The sequence below is a fragment of the Trachinotus anak genome, unplaced genomic scaffold (assembly GCF_046630095.1).
Source record: "Trachinotus anak isolate AG129_WGS33_773 ecotype Australia unplaced genomic scaffold, CSIRO_AGI_Tana_v1 ptg000016l, whole genome shotgun sequence".
Classification (NCBI taxonomy): Eukaryota; Metazoa; Chordata; class Actinopteri; order Carangiformes; family Carangidae; genus Trachinotus; species Trachinotus anak.
The window spans coordinates 5,713,736-5,731,709 of record NW_027273867.1 but is presented as its reverse complement, the minus strand read 5'-3'; the positions used below and the strand labels follow the sequence as shown (position 1 = coordinate 5,731,709).

Below are 17,974 nucleotides of genomic sequence, written 5' to 3'. Positions count from 1 at the left end.
ACACCATATACAACTATATAATGTATACACATAGCCATGTTAACCTGTAGTTCAACATTTTGGGAAATATGTAGACTTATTTGTTTTCTTGCAGAGGAAAATATACCACTCTCAAGTCTGTCCATTCAGTATGAAGCTGGAGCCAGAAGAAGTCAGTATTTAGGCTCCTCTGTTTGTTTTGTATTCACTTTGATTTGGTTGACCTCTTTTAAGCCCCAGTTATAGTTTTTATTTACCTTTGATTTGATTTTCTCATTTTTCAATAAAATAAAACCCACCTTTTCGAAATCTAAAACTTAATCCTTGTGTCTACATCCAAACACTCTGAGATGTTGCAGATTTGTCATTTTATTCAAAAGAAATGTAGGTGTCAAGTAAAGTTCCTTGTGTCAAATCAAAATTCAGAGAAAAACTAACTGGATTCAGCAACATTAGATCTGTTGTGTCTTCCAACCCTTTGTCATCCCTTGTGAATGAAATGTAAAATATATAGAAAACAACACATGCCAGAATCTGTCTTTGATGTGCTTTGAGGTCTGAACTTCTCACTCACCTCTCTTTGCTTTCTCTATATGAATAACTCTTCTAAAGGGAGTAATATAGATGACTTGCTATTGTTATGAAGTTATCAATTCCTCATCTTAAATCTTAAATCAGGCTTTACTTTCACTTGTATCTCTTCAACAGCTTAAGGCTGGCCGACGAGGTTTGAGTTCACACCTTTGCAGCTATTGCATCTTGGAAAAGAAACAGGTTTAGATTGCAGCAAGAAACACAAGTAAACAAGGATGTATCCGGAGGACAAATGTTGTGTGAGAAAAGCATCTGATTCTGCCTTGGAGGAGCTGTGTGATGTTCTGTGGAGGATCACAGCGGCGCCTGACATCTAAAGACGGCGTTGTTGATTCCCAACAGTCCTAGCACTGCTCCAGATCAGGAGACAGATCCTGATGTGGGGAAAAATGAATGCATATGAATACATGTGGCTGTGATGTTGGATTTGGATGCATTTCAGAAAAGCACACCATATGCACTTGTCACTGAGTGGATAATCCCGAGATATGCAGGATCAAGGTTAATCTGTGGTTAAAAATGAAATGGATTCAGAACGTATCAAGACACAATATCTCTGGCTCAGCATGTTGTGGTTTTGCCAGTACAGCACATTTAGTTGAAGGGTGAAAGTCATGATGACTTACTTGAGAGTCTAGACATATAGCCCATATGGATATTTTTCCCTTGCACAGTATATCCTCTTTCACCTTTCTTTCACAGCCTTTCTTTTGCATGATAGAGTGGACCTTTGTAAGGATCATCTATCATTACATGGGATTACCATTTCTTTGCATGCTGGGATCTCTTAGGATTACAGAGAGATTACTTCATATTTCTAAAACCCCTGTGCCAGATCTGCCTTTATCTTTTCCATCCAGCAGTTTTTGGTAAGACGCTGACTGTCTACCACACTGAATGTCTCTCAGAAAATGTATTTCCACATTCTCTGCATTAGTAAAACCTGTGATTTCTGTGCATTTTACTTCATTCCATTGTTTTAAGAGCTTTTCAAAGACCAAATGAATATTATGTTTACATTTTTATACCAATTAACAAAACAAGCTTTACAATTCCGCGACTCATAGTGTTGCTTGCTCCATGTCCCTAAGGCTTTGAGGAAGATGTGCTGTGTGGGAAAACAACACATTATTAACAATGCAGCAGGCTATAATGGGTAAATGTGAAGGTCATGTTCAGATTAAATTGTTATTATTGGATTGGTATTTTTAGAATTTGGTGATAAATCTTGGCACCAAACAGGCATGGATTGACCTGGGTTACACAAAGTGAGGGGCTGAAACAAAACAAAACAAAAAAACACATTTTGAATATTCACACTCATCACTTCCATTGTAGAAATTTGGGAAATGTGAACTCAGGGAAAATAATGCATATCAGGGCAAGAAGCAAGAGTTTCTAGGCTTTACAAATAATCATAAATTTCATGTTAATCATTTCAAACAAGTGTCTGAGTCTGACTAAAAGCAAACAGGAAATATTCTTCTGGCTGTTGTAGCCATTTTCTGTCTGAAAAACAACCAATGGTCTTACATTTAAAAACAAAAGGTTTTGCAGATGCTTGGTTTGCCTACAAGCTGAAGTCTAACTAAACAGAAAAACTAAAAAGCTAAAACTAAACAGGGTGAAATAGCTTTCTGCCTTTCAGCTGCCCACTGCTGGAACCAGCTCCCAATGGATATAAAATCTGCCCAAACCGGAACTAGTTTAAAAAAGAAGCTAAAACTGCTCTGTTTTCCACTGCCTTCATTTAAATGTTTAATCTTGCACATTAATTAGCTATTATCTGTTCTATAATCTGTTCTTATACTGTTGTTATACTTATCTTATTATGCTTTTACCTCTTTTTTTTGCTTCTTTTATTTTCTGTCAAGTACATTGAATGACATCTGTGTATGATAATGTGCTATAGAAATGAATTTGCCTTGTCTTGTTTCCAGAATTTCTACAAAGAACATGAAAGTGAAAAGCACAGCAAAAGTCACAATTATAAGAATTTGTCAAGAAAAAACTAAGATCGCAGTGTTTTGTTTGTTTTTTTTGTTTGTTTTTTTTGTTTGTTTTTTTGTTTGTTTGTTTGTTTTTTTACATAACTGTTTAAATAGGCTGCACATAAAAAAATATATTAAAAAATTTAAAAAATACCTCTAAAAGTCTCTATGCTAAGCTAAGCTAAGCTAAACATATCCTGAGCTAGAGTCAGGAGGTATTCAGACCAACAACCTACTGTGACCAGGCGTCTCGGTTTTGTCTGGGATTTTCCTGGTTTCAAGCTGTATCAGTAAAACACTAAATTGTCACAATTAAAATAATAATTGCAATGATATACTTGTTTTCAGTGCTTACATAGATGTTCATCATGTTCTGTCCTGATCATCATTACATAACTCAATTTAAAAACATAAACATTGCATCATGTGTCTGTATTCAGCACTGATTGGTCTGTATGTGTGTCAGTCGATCTATGTGTCATTGTCAAGGCTGTGTCTGTCCTATGCTGGCGGCTGTCTCTGACAGATTCTGTCACTATGCTAACAGTTAGCTGTCAGACCGAAGAAACAGTCAGTCTTTTCTAAAGATCTCCAGGAGGCGTGCTCCTTCCTTCTTAAGGAACCTGGCAACAAAAATGCTGCTTTCATGGCGTCCATGGCATTGAAAGGCAGGTGTGCTAAGCACTGAAATAATGGTTTGTCATCCCGATGAAAATGCCTGTGGTGTATGTATAAGCACATACATGTGCGCGCGCATGAACATTTAGTACACTTAAGGGTCCTGGTTCAATATATGGTCATCCTACAATAACCTGCTTGTTAGGAAATTGCAAATCCTCTGAAATCGCTAATCACTGTTTTTGTATTTATGTGGGTAAAAGTGAAAAAGCTACAGTGTGTTAAGGTTGCAATGAAGCCAGGAATTCAGAGGAAAGGACCCAAATGCAGACACTAAGGCAAGTGGATACAGAGAAGTTGACTTCAATAAACAATAACTGGCTCACAGGCTGGTGGGTGGAAAAACCTGGAGTCCAGACAGGAAGGAAACTAAGCTCAAGAAGAAATCCAGAATACAGGTAACAAAACCTCAGGGGAATACTTAGGAACAGGAAATTAAACAAGGTCATGCACAGCACTGCAAGGACCAGAGGAAGGTATGAATGCAGGAGAGCTGATTAGGGACAAAGGAACAGGTGTGTAGGTAGGTGAGGCAGGTCTGGTGGTTGGGAATGGTGATCAGGTGTGCAGTGGGTTCAGGGAGTCAGGTGACTGGGACAGGAGGGAAAGTCCCGAGAAATCTGGTGGTTGGATAGAAAATTGGCAGGAGACAGGGGCAGAATGGTCAAAATGAACAGCACTGGGGAAAGAGTCATGATGGTTAATGAGGTATAATAAGGCTTGTTAATATGCTGTGGTGAGGCTAGCCATTTACCCTGACTCCAGTTTTTATAAACAGACTACACTTGTAAAATGCTTTGACCCATCTGTAAGACTAGAAAAGCGCTTTACAATAGCTGCCTCATTCATCCATTCACTCACGCATTCACATATCACACCAATACATACACTCATACCTTGATGGAACAGCCAGGTTCCATATCCTGCCCAAGGACACTTCAAAACATGGACTCATCGATCCACTGACCTTCTGATTAGTCTGACAGAGCCCACATATTTATGCTAAATATGCTAATCTTAACCCAACTTCAGGTCCCACAACTGGAAAAAAATAAAACAAATGTGCACATTTCCGGAACTGTCTCTATCTTTCAAACTGCATTGTTCAACACAGCATTAACTATCTCTTCTTCCTCTCCCTTCCTCTTAGCATCTCCCTCTCTCTTTCTTGACAGCCTGTCATCCACCACAGATATAAATGTCTGTTTCAGGATTCAACAACCTCTACAGTTATAGCTCCCCCCAGCTGAGAAATGATATGGATGTAACTGGTAAAGTGTGTTCACCAGCAGTGCTACAAAATTGGTGGGTATTGTCAGTATCACTTGAGGAAGTTGACTTGCTGTTATCCAGCACCAGAGAATGTTGGTCACCTTGAGGAAAGGTGAAAGGAAAAGTTCACTTAATGGTCTCTCGCTGGCTTCTTGATGAATGGATTTTATTTATTTTTTTTTCAACCTTTTAATCTTACGTTTGTTAATCAGAAGTTTTTCCTTGTTCTCTAACTTCTTAGTCGAGACACGAGGAGGCAGCTTGACACTTTACTGCCAGTGCAGATGCTACAGTAAATGTCTCTGGATCAATACTGTTGCCCACAGCTCTTCACTGTACCGAGTCTCTCACACTGCTCTGCTCATTAGAGATGTGTCTGACCTATAGGCTCACTGGCAGCAGGTAGAGATACCTGTAAGCCTGCCTTCAGTAAACACAGACACTCACTCACACACACACACACACACACACACACACACATTACTCTGAAGGTAATAAGTCCAGCTCTAAAAGTACACAAACAGGATCTACTTAAACAAAAAGCAATAAGACGATGTATCACCATTCAAAGGGCATTGTGTAATTTTTTTTTTTTTTTTTTTTCATGGTATCACTGACAAACTCATATTACTGACAAAATAGCTTCATTGTTCAACCTTTCAATAACTGGAACCTGTCACATAACAGGCAGGGGTAGAGATCAGCAGCACCATCTGCTGGAGAGGTTCCTCATAACAGAAAAATGACCATGGAAAGTGAAAACATGGGAGAAATAATGGAAATTTACATAAATGAGAGATGCCACCATCTATTGCTGATTCACACAATTAAATTGAATGATTGTGGTTTCAAAGAGGAAAAACTGCAATGAATGATCGGTGGGAGGCAACACTTTTCTTGAATTTAAAGATCAATGTCTCTGACAATTAGAGGCCCTCATTGAAATTTTACTTCGCTGTAAAAACAACACTGGTATTTCCTAATGGGGACTAGACAATCAAGATGAAACTTTCATTTTTAGGGGGATGACTAGAGGATGTGATTAGAAAGTATGATATTGCAGCAATTTCTACACTAAATCAAAGGCCACATGCTGAAGAAAATCCTGATTCTAGGCTCAAGCTTTGACCTTTTATTTAAGGGGAACTACACTAGGTTTACATGGAGATCAGTTAGAAAGTTATGCAGAGTGCTCAGTCTGTAGAAGCAACTATATTAAATATTCTTTGGCTTCATTGTGAGATATAAGAATGAAATAAGATTTTTTTTTCTTTTGGTTTTGTTTTTGTTTTTTGTTTTTTTTTCATGACAGTGGTTCTATATTGCAAAAACACCTGCATTACACCCTGAGGGTTTTAAAAGATGTGAGAATTCAACAGGCAGGAAAATATGTCATGGAGTTGCATCAGCTGCACTGACTGATTTTGGAGCTTGACCCATACAAGGGACAAAAAGACAGGACCTCTCTGACTGCACTTCTTCAATTTTGATCATTTGTTTTAATTACGCTCCCTGAAGCCCAACAATTTGATTTAAGTGCAATACTTAAATGCTGGACTGTTTCAAAGACTTGCTTTAAAAAACTTAAACACTGGAAATTCAAGGACAGTTCAGTGACTGTATTCTGGACACAGCCAAAACCGAAAGATGCAGGACCTGAAGTTTTCATGCCAAAATGTAGCCACATCAGAGCCAGATAGGCATCTGAAAAAAAAATCTCTCTGCTGCACAATAAAAGAGATTTTTTTTGTACTCTCTATCCAGTTAGTTGGGAGTGTAATGTCTATAAAACACAAGAAAAGTATTAACACGCTATTTTGTATGAAAACATAAAATATTTGGTTGTTGCATCATATATGCTAACTTAACCAGAATTTTTAGTCACGCTAGCATCGAGACTTTAAAGATGGTAATGTCAGCGTGTCCACTACGTAAGGGCCTATGGGGTGGATCACCATGAAGTTCTGTACAGACATTAGTGGTCTTCGTTCGTGGCATGAATGCTACTGATTTTAGTGATCTTAACTTTTCATCTCCCGCCATCATCAGGTCAGCTATTCTGAATTAGTATCCCAGAGAAGGACTACTGTGATTCCCATCAGCCTCAGCTGTATTTAGTGCTAACATGCTAAACCTACTTGTACCTGCTTAACATCAACATTTAATATTGCCATTGTGAGCATGTTAGCATGCCCACATTAGCATTTAGCTCTGAGCACAAATGTCCTTACATGTAGATGTTTCATTTCCTGCTACCATCTCAGAAAACCGATTACAAATCATTTCATTGTAGTGGACAGAATGTTTTTGTTAATATGGTACATGAAAGGCTAGTGTTATTGAGCAGTGCTTCAAATAAAATCTCTACTCTTCACTGTCTCCTTGTCATAATAATGCACTGCAATTGTGTTTGAAAGCATGTACTTTGTACAAGGATATTATTGTTCTCAGTTGGAACAGCTTTCAAAGAAAAATTCCCCAAAGTGCATAAACATGATTGTGCAGAAAGATGTGTCCACTTCCAGACTTAAAGAAAGCAGCAGAGAGAGAAATGCATCATTTAAACCTCTCCTGAAAGTCCAGTTCTGCTGCATTCGTGCTGCTTTGTGTTTCTGATACTTGGGTGTGAAATCCTCATCAGTGTCATGGGAGATAATGAGACCATGTGAGATCTTATTACCTTCCAGCACAGTTTCATGCGGCAATAATTACTCCCACTGGCGGCTTGCTTACTGACGATGCCTGCCCAAAGTATCACTCTGGGACTAATGGTTTCCCTCCTTCACAAGGCAAACAATGGAATGAACACCACTTCAATCAACTCCGAGTGATGGATTTAATGACAAAATCATTTTTCTTCCACTTTATGGCCGAGGAGGAACGACACATGCAGAATCAGATAGGTCTCCGAGGGGATGTGTTTGTGCGACAGCTGAACTGTAAACAAGAGTGCGCCTTTTATTTGCTGTGATTTCATTGCATTTGATGATAACTGAATGTGACCAACCAATTGCTGTTAACTTGCAGGCAAATGAACTGCAATACTGTGTGTGTGAGCGTGGCTCCCTCATCAGAGTGATGTCTTTAGGGTTGGGGTGGAAAAATGAGCTCTATTGATTTCAGGGAGGGAAGAAAGAGGAGGAAAAAGCAAGCAGAGGGACTCCAACTAGCCTCAGTTGGATCATGAGTTCAACATGCAGTGACAAATGGACGGTGGAATGAGAAAGAACACCCTGAAATCAAATTGAGTATGGATTGTTGTGGCCTGGATTTATAGCACTGGGGCATCTCAGACCTGGAAGTCATAAATTGATGCAGTTGAAATGGGACATCAGTGGGGGATTGCTGCTATGATTCGTTTACTGCGCGTGTCACCGACGGACAATACAAATGGCGAGTCATTGTTGTCCCACAACAGGGCTCATTAATAGAATATACAAAGACAGAAGTTAAAGGCCGTGACAAATCTGCCTCTGTGGAGCAAGGCAGGAAGCAGCCACATATCTACACACACCACAAGCACCGCTTAGGGACACTGACAGGGTGACAGCAAGGGTGAGACCAGTGCATTGGTCTGCAGGTAGAGTGCTGTGGTCTCTATTGGTCTCTTAGGAGAAATCAGGTAACAGTCTGATATGATGCAGCTGATAAGGTCTGGGTCATTACACACAGTATCCAGTGCATCCAGTAAAAGTTATTCGATCAGAACAAGCAACAGAAAATGTGTTTCATGTTTCTTATATGGTATAAGAATGGTGATTTTCCTTATTGTCAAGGTATCCCATAAAAAGAGAACAAACAAAACAAACAAAACAAAACAAACATTTAATGAATTAATGAAAACATAGCTCATGGTTGCACTCGCTGACATGTTGCTTCATTCACATGTATTAATCCACATCTTAAAATAGTCCCCTTTTGTTTGAGTAACATTTGCCCAGCGCCCAGCCATTTTAGGGAACTACTTTCAGAAAATGAAGTATTTATGACCTGCTTTTGTGGATTTACGCCTTCACTAAGAACTAATGGGCTAAGGTGCATTAGCCACAGACAGTCTGGAGAGGTTGGAAAGAGTCCTCCCACTGTAATGTCATGAAGTTGCACAGCTCTGCAGAGGGCTTTTAATTTTTGAAATGGATATGTATGGATATATGTATGGATACAGTAAGATAGATAAATAATTAGATTTTTATTATCAATTGATACTTGATTCTATATATATATATACTTTAACTATGTGCACCGCTCAGGTACAACAAAAATCTCTTTGAGTTTTTGGCATCCCTTTCTGTCTCTTTGCCGGCCCTGTGTCCGCCACTGTGTCTGTTATTTGGTGTGAGCTAAAGAACGTGCTGTGTGCATGTTCTGGGACACAAATCCCCCAATTTCATGGAACTGCAGCACTGAATAATTTGATAATGTTAACTTGATGTGAAAAATGTTTATTTGTTGTAGAAATGTTTTATGATTGGAAGAATTGTGCAAAATTCAAAACCCATCAGATTGTTGTTATGAAATTTAATTTTGAACAATAAAAAAATGAGTAATAAAAAATATCATTTTTCTCCACATTGAAAAGATCCACAAATTACATTTTATAATGACAAATTTAGTATGTTGATGTGACGCCCAGTCCAAGAAAGTTTTAATCAAGTTCAAGAATCTCCTTAGTTACTAAAATGTAGCTTCTTAAAAAAGTGCATTTTCAGTAGCTGAGCCCAACACTGGGTCTGAAGGGGCTAAACTAGATTGATATTGGAGAGGGAAATGTCATAACATACTGGCAAATACTACAAAATAAAAACAGGTTTAAAAAAATGAATTTTCTTTAAGTGTAATTCGAAGTTTGCAGGAACTGAAAGCAGGCTTAACAAACACAAACAGGAAACATACAAATTATGCAAAAGGATCATTTTTATTGTAACATCATATCTGTTATAATAATGCTATGCTATGTATATATATATATATTTATATTTATATTTTTACATAGAACACAAGCTACTAAGGAGTACATACAGTACAGTCAGCAACATAGAAAAATATTAGAGTAGTATTGGCACAGATGAAGTAGTATTTACTGTACTTTATATGTTATACATTCAGCAAAATAACTGCAGAATGAAATAAATAGATGTTCCTCACAGTGAAGTCAAACATTTTTTTACATTCAGTTCAAACACAAGAAGGATGCTCCAGTGACGAGCAGACAATGATAACACACCTCCTTTCATACATATTAGACACTATCCTCCACCAACCACACACACACACACACACACACACACACACACACACACACACATGCACACACACACACACACACACACACGCCTACCTTACAAATGAACGTGACTCTCAGTAAAGGGCAATCAAATACAAAAAGGTTCAAGTCAGCTAGTTTTGAAGGTTGACAGCACTTGCAAGGATCTATTGGATCACATCTGAATTCATTCTCAGTTATGACAGCAGCATTAATGTACACTCAATACTTTCAGAGACACATTTTGCCATTAAAAAAAAAATTATAAATAATTACCATTTAATGTGAATGGAGTTGAAGATGATGTGAATATTTTTTTTTTTAAATACAGTGCCTTCAAGTGAAACCCTTTTTCAGGACATCTCGTGAAACAATCACAAACCTGTATTTGCCCTTGAAGGGGCTAATCTTAATACCACAAACACTTTTTCCCTCCATTGATTCCCGCTGACCCCTTTGGGTAAACACACATGGCCTGAAACGCACACTCAGAGGAAAAGCAAATAAGCTAAAGCCTCATCCATATACAGTATATGCATGTGTGTGTGTGTGTGTGTGTGTGTGTGTGTGTGCGTATGGGGGGGGGTGAAAATGATGCATGATGCATGGCAGCTACTACGGACGCAGCTTTGCTTAGTGGCTTTTTGAGAGCGATCTCTGTGTCCTAAAGGGGCTCATTTGATTAAAGTCAATCAACGTGACACTCTGCTTACCGTGCAGTGCCACAGCTACAGCTTCCACACAGAAAAGAGCACTTTGCGATGTCATCGGTTGTTCTCCTAGACAGCGCACTTAGAAGACAATACAGTGCTTGAATGGCTGAGACCGACAGCCGACATCAGGTTTTACAACAAGTGCAGGATGCAGCATCCAAATGTAAAGAAGCAGTGCATGTATAAACAAAAAAAACAAAAAACAAACAAAAAAAAAAACCACAGGAACAAATTGCAGTTTGGATGTTGTAAAGCTAGTGGAGGTTGATTCAAGGTTGTCACTAAAGTGCACTTGCCATCAAACCAGTGCAAAGGTTAAGTACAGCTCTCTAGATGTGTACATAACTACATACGCAGCAGATGCACAGCCACTGCTGGATGAGACGTTTATGATAACAGTTCTCTGATGCCAGAATGTAAACATCATTTGATGGACAGCACAGGGATGAGGAAACAGTCCTCACCGGCATGCTGGAAATCTACATCTCTCCTGTCACGCTTGAATGTGACAGTAAAGGTTGTGGAGGAAAAAAATAAAAATAAATATTGACAACAGAGTTCTGATTTAGCTGATGAGATGATCAAAGAAATGGCATCATCATATACAGTATGTTAAACAACGCGAGACAGAGTCTGCTACGATGGTGCTTCCCTGCTATCATCATGCATCATATTGAGCTTAGTTTATAGAAAATGACAGCGTGTTGGGGAGAGTCTTGGCAGTGAGTCCGTATTACACAAAATAATCCAGTTTTCCAAAGACAAAAGAAATGACACCCTGATTCACGCCATTAAAAAAAAAAAAAACATTTCAAAGTGCCTTTTGAAATCCATCTTTGTGTAGAGGATTTTAATCTATAATTCAAAATGGTCCATTAAGAAAATGATGCTCATTAGATAATAAGATTGCACTATATACTCATGGATTTTTCACATTTTATGCACAGTATATTTGCTGTTGATTACACGAGTAAGCCTGTTTTCTGCCTCCCTGTTACATGATTCAATGGCTGAAATGGTAATAATTCATTTATCTTAATCGGGTTGTCCTGCCTGTTATCATAGCATTGATTTACTTAAATACTGTTACATAGTTTATCAAAACTATTGACCATTCACTAAACCCCATACCCCATGTAAGGAATTAATTAAACTGTATGTTCACCTGCCCTAAAATAAGCTGTGGTTGCTAGCATGCCTATGTATAGAGTAGCTAGCTGCTAGCTTACTACTTACAGTAGTAACCAAGCATTACTTCCAAGGGCAAGGAACATGTCATTGACTAACTAGGCTGACAGTTACACGTTACATTATAAAAATTCCCAGTGGATTTGCTAGTCGTGAAGACAAGCATTTCTCTTTTGTGTGAAGCCAGTTCCTAATGTTACCAGAGTTTTGCCAACCTTAGCAGCTCCGTACTGCTATTGATTGGATTTCAGAAAATGTTTAGACTCCAGTTACTAGAGATGGCGTGAAAATGTCAGTTAGCTCTCATCCTAAAAGCTTTTCCTTTGTAACCTTTAAATGTAAATATTGCTTGAAAATAGCTCATCTTATTTTTTTCCCATCAGCAGGACACAGCATATTCAACCAACTACTGTTGCTAACATTAGCTTAATTAGCTACTAATTAGTATTACCAAGATATTAGCTAGTTTTCACATCGTTTTCGTTTGCTGATGCTTTTCAAATTATGCCGGCTCATTGCTCCCTTCTTCTGCAATGCTTTAATGCCACCTGGAGAATTAACGCCATCAGCTGATCTCAATACAACCGCCTACTAATATTGGCATAACAGGAGCGGATGGAAAAGTGCACAATTAGCATTTTCTTTTGCCAAGTTTCCATGCTTTCACTTCAAATTTGTGCTAAATTTGAATGGAAATGTAACTACTGTAAACTGTATGTGCCACGCAAGTCTATGAAGCCTGACAGGTGTAGTAATGGCAGTAACGGTGGGTGGGGTTTGGCAAATGATCACTTCTTAAATTTAAACAGTGCAAACAAATTGAAAGTGAAGGGTAACATAGCAGGTCAAGTCATTTGGTATCAAAGATACTGTGCTGTAGCCTAATGTTTAGCTAACTGGGAGTGAGGGAGATCGAACTGATGTGCAGTTAAACATAAATAAATTGATAAAGTAAATGTATGAAAAAGTTGACTCCCTAAATGTCCGCTATACTGAAGTATAGGCTACATAACGAAACACTTCCACCTGCATTGTCTCATAAACACTTTGACAGATTTGATGAAAACACACACAAAAGAAATCACGTTTAGATGAAGTACTTACACTGTCGATACGTAAGCAGATAAAAAATAAATCATTTTAAACAATATACTCATTTCCGTATAAAGGAACATCTATGTTTTGTACAACAAAATTCTTCATGTACAATCAAGGGAATAAATGCTGCGCATCTGTTGCCTCAGTACTAAGGATAGCGTAAGACTATCATCAGTATTACCCTTAAAGAAGAATTCAATCAACCAGTGTTTCTGAAGGCTCTAAACCAACTCTAAAGGGAAATTAGTTAAATGCTTTAGACCACAATTAGCATCTGTTAGTGTTCTGGCTGAGAGGTTATTCATAAGGCCTACAAAACATCTACAATCAGTCCTGTGATAGATGTCAGATGTTTTGTTTTGCATGGCTACACGTCAGACTCCGACTTCTGAGTCAGCATTTTAAACAGTCACAATACACTGATCTTTTTTAACAGCTGCTAACAATCCTAACCAATGGGATATACAGGTCTTGCCTCTTGGACACCAGGGATTATATACATTATACTGTACAATGTAAAGGTTACAACCTTTTCCCCCAAATCAGCTCTGTCGGATGCCAAAAGGTTCTGTCCTGTCAGCCTGCAGAGCTAGCACCTTTATTTGAAGTAGTTGAGCCCTGCCACTAAGAAGAACTTCTCCAGGAAAAGCTCAGAGTCCAAGACGGCGATGTGGGCGGCGCGGCCAATCAGGGTGTTGGCCGTGTTGGGCAGAGCATGGAACACATTCTGGCGGATCAGCCGGCACTCTTTAGCCTCCACAAGTGGCTGCAGGAGGTTGTTGATCATCTCAGTGTACACGGGCCCTGCAGAGGAAAAAAGTGGAAAGTCCCATCTTTGACATCTTTGTATTCAAAGGTAGGGATACGTTAATATACCAGGTATCTAATGCTAAATTTGCCTCCTTTTGTTTTGCAAACTGTTAATACTTAAAGGAACACTTTGACATTTTGGGAAATATGCTTTCTTGCCAAGAGTTAATTGAGACAGTTTATGGTTTCGTATCAGCCATTGTTGTTGTCACTGCATCCAGCAAAGAAATATTGTAGTCCGACGCATTACCACCCATAAAACCACAACTTGGGAGCTGTACACTTGTATTTTTTTTCCTATGGATTAATCAAACAAGACATAATATTTTAACGAGTAAGGTTTAATGGTGCTGGCAGGTGGATTTTGTCAGACAGGGCCAGGTTAGCTGTTACCCCCGATTTCCAGTCTTAATGCTAAGCTACCGTAAGCTAACAGTCTGCTGCCTGTAGCTTCATATTTACAATACGTACATGACATTGGTATCAATCATCTCATCTAACTCTCCACAACTAAGTTTTGAAATCAGTTTCAAGGAAGTGATGAGGACATAGTCACACGTGTGGCTCATTGGCAGCAGTTCTTCACACATTTACATGAGAGATCCTTTACAGATCATAAGCTATGATCAGTTGCCTTGGAGAGTCATCAACATTTTTCTCACTCAAAAATGAAAAAAAAAAGATGCACAGACCCATGTCACATATGGACTGTATGTATGTTCTCATCACTTAAGAGGCAAGTTGGCTCATTTATTTGGGTTTTAGTGCTGAGTTCCAGTCTCCTTTGATGAACAACACTAAATAACACTAAATAAGTATAAGGTGTAAGGAAAATTGTTATTAGAGATGCTTTCACACGATACAGTGGTTTGGTGTTTTGCTCCAGGTACTGACCTTAATAAAGGGCGTGGGTATCGCCTAGACAAGACTAATCCACTTTAATTACTGTTTCTTAGTCACTGCTCTTACAAAATTGTAACAACAAATTTATAAACCTTGGAAACAACCTAATTGAGTTTTTTAGAAGCTCAAACAGAATGTTGATGTATCCGCCTACACTGAGGTGATGTGTAGCTACAGCCTCATGTTACACTTAAAGTGAGCACATGTAACTTTTGTTGAATGACAGCAACATCTGGCAATTAAAAGATAATGGTATACTGTATGCTAAAACAGTAACACCAGGAGGAAAGAGCCATACGGCCAGCAAAATGTACTCTGTACCCAGTAATGCTGCAGGTATTAGGAGAGAAGTGGGATTGTCTTTCTAAAATATTGTAAATATTAAATCTACAGATAAAAGAATCCAGCATAGCATTAATATACAGTTTACACTCCTCACCTGTGGTTCTGTCTTTGAGAGCGGTTTTACACATCTCTATTCGAGCAGAGTGGAAAGGAACATAACGGTCCTGCGGAGACGCCACCAACACCACGTTCTTGAAGAACTGGAGCCCTAAAAGGACACAAAACAAACGAGCAAATGAGACTGCAGAGTGCGCGTGTGTGTGAGAGAGACAGAGGAAAGGAATGAATTGGTTGTAAAACGCAGAGTACAGTCGCAAAGTACAATGACAGGCTTGATATGATAAAACTGTGTTTTTTCTCTAGTCTCCTGTCAGTGTGCTTTTAAGAGAGTGCACTGGTGGGTTTCCAATGACAGGGTTTGGATCATTTTGTCAGCCTGCCAGAGCTCTGAAGGGGGAAAAAAGCGTTTGCAGGCTTATCTTCTTCAAGCCTGTGTGACAAACGACTGCTTTGTTCCACTCACACAGTGGGGAGGCCTCTCACAGGCCTCTCACAGCTCGCTGGCAGGGGTTTGAGTGTTAGCGAGCTGACATACACAGAAATTTGACAAAAAAGACAAGATGACAACATTTTTATGAATATTTGAATAGACTGTCTTTCAAGTAATAGTCTTGAAAGTGAGGCAGTCAATACAGTGTGTGTTTCTAATTCAGCCGCTTTCATGCTGTACCTGGTTTCTGACTCAGGAGATAGAGGAATGTTTTCCGTGGATCAACGTGATCTCTGAAGGTGAGCTGCAGCAAGGATCCTGATTTCTTCAGCTTCTGCATTAACCACAGACCTAAGCAACACACACACAAACACGAACTATCAGGCCCATGCTTTTTAAACACCCAGCATAGACGCTGAGCAGTATGGATGGTATTCTGAGATAAAAAACGAAGGAGCTGAGGACAACAAAACATTGGAAGCGCAGCACTGTAAATACAGCACATCTGCAGAGAGCGATTTTCTCCCAGAGCTGAGCAGTGGCCTCACCTGTGCTGACCAGTGTGCTGTTGTTATAGAGCGTTCCCAAGTGTGGGCCTGACAGCGAGAGGAAAGTGTGCAGTTTGGGCAAATAGCAGCGGAAGCGAGGCCTCGTCAGCACCGAGCGGATGATGATGTTCCCCAGAGAGTGGCCGATGAAGCTGTTGGCCGAAGACAAACAACTTTCAGAGAGATAAACTTGCAACTTGAGTGGGAGGCTGGAAAAACAGTGCCTCCAACGCTGCTGACCTCTGACATGTGCAATGTCTTATTATAGACTCTTCTGTGAGTAGGAAGTAGTTCCAGTGGATGCTATTTGGAGATTTTGGCTGCAACATTGGTAATTACAGAAAATTCATTAACTTGCTAAATGTTTAAACATTCTCAAAGGCAATGACAACTTAATGATGCTAAAGTAGAGGACACACCATATGAATTAATAGCATCTCCACAGCAGTGGGAAATATTAGATTCATGAAGCTATGTCTGTCTCTGAGTTTAATTACTGTACTGCTACAGCTCTCCCCAAAATCCCTTATCGCCATGTCTGCTCCTTCTCATCTGTCTCCCAGCAAACTGACTATAGAGGTAATGTGGAAAGAACCAGATGCTCTTGTGGCAGTCCATTGCTTTTGTCTTTCATTCTTGCTCTCTAGAGAATACGCAACAATAAAGAAAGTTAACAAACTCGGGTAGAAACAAAAAAAGAATAAATTGGCACATTGAGGGCAATTAAGCAGGAAGATGAATAGCTTAATTTGATGGGAACCAGGCAACACAGCGCCGCATAAAGCGCTGCATAGTCTATCAAGTGAAAGTCAGAAACTTATTGGTACTGTATGATAAGACCTTTTCATCAATTGTGTGCCACTTATCTATTTAGAGTCTGTACAGTCTAAATATTATCATGAAACTCCTATAAGTTAAGGCACTGATGCCGAGTATGAGTGTCAATGCACAGACTCTGCTGCCATCTACTGACCAAGCTAAATGCTGCTTAAGCTGATGACTGTCCCTGCTCTGACTCAATCCAAATCAATCAAAAGGAGAGTTGTCGGTAAAGTGTAAGTGGCACGGTATTAAGGTGGAGCGACTGACCTTATCCTTCCTATGGTGAGATTGTATAGTTGGATATGCTGAATGATCTCATCCAGCAACCTGTCTGTCATGGTGTCGAAATCTGCAAACGTGTCAGTCTGCAGGGAAACGGCAAAAAACAAAAAGCACAGCCATCAGCGCTCTACAATTTGCCTTTAAGCACTTCCTCAGAATGCGACTGCGCGGCTTATCAATTTGCTCCCATCGCTGTCATCTACAAATGTACCTGGTTCCTCTCCGACATGAGGAAGTCGAGCCTGGATCCTGGCAGGCCTAACTCGATAAAAGTCTTTACCAGCCGAAGGTCTGCGCTGTTTCCTGGGAGCAAAGAGGAAATTATACACACACTTTCTGCCTCAGCTCTTGTGAAGAGTGCCCATTAATCATTTAAAAGAAACTTTGAATGTTTTAAGAAGTTAGTATTCACGGGCTATACAGTGCGATGTGATATTTTAAGCTTGTAGGACACACTCTAAGAGACTGTATTATATTTACAATGCTAATAAGACACTGAAATCTAAAAAAGGATGTACAGTATGCTGTGGATGTGTCAGTTTAATACCTATTATGTTCTTGTGGTTATCCTTTATGCAGACTCACCATCAAGCCCGTGGACACACACTACAAGGTGTATGCCATCATCAAACTCTTCATCTTCCTCCTCAGGGGGGAAATAGGGCAGATCTGATGCCAGAAGAGGAAGGTCGCTGTACAAGCTGGCCTGAAAGCTCAACTCTTTGAACAGCTCCTCTTTGGCTTTGTAGAAACTGGAGAAAAGGGAAATGGTATTTACAAAAGAACAAGAGAGATTATATTCTGAATCTTAGCAATAAATTGAAAAAGAACTTCCCACTAATGTGTAAAGACAAGCAAATAATGCAAACCTCAGTTACACACTCAAATAAAATCTGACATGTTGCACTAAAGCTCCATCTCGTAAAGGTGAATCCCTTCTACAATTTTATCCCTTCGGGCCAAAATACAATGAAACATTCTTTGCATTTTTTTATTTG

At 39.3% G+C, this 17,974-nt stretch overlaps 1 protein-coding gene across 2 annotated transcripts in view; it reads right to left on the bottom strand.

Annotated features, from left to right (window-relative positions):
* Positions 1-9,410: 9,410 nt before the first annotated feature.
* Positions 9,411-17,974, bottom strand: part of fam135b (family with sequence similarity 135 member B) — a 49,810-nt gene continuing 41,246 nt past the window's right edge. For both annotated transcript variants that reach the window (XM_071499298.1, XM_071499299.1), the window contains 7 exons: positions 17,562-17,728; positions 17,188-17,279; positions 16,962-17,059; positions 15,873-16,024; positions 15,565-15,675; positions 14,929-15,042; positions 9,411-13,580 (listed from right to left, as the gene is read on the bottom strand). In XM_071499298.1, the coding sequence (XP_071355399.1) occupies positions 13,375-13,580; positions 14,929-15,042; positions 15,565-15,675; positions 15,873-16,024; positions 16,962-17,059; positions 17,188-17,279; positions 17,562-17,728 (940 nt within the window). In that variant the 3' untranslated portion in view covers positions 9,411-13,374. The remainder of the gene's footprint in view (positions 13,581-14,928; positions 15,043-15,564; positions 15,676-15,872; positions 16,025-16,961; positions 17,060-17,187; positions 17,280-17,561; positions 17,729-17,974) is intronic.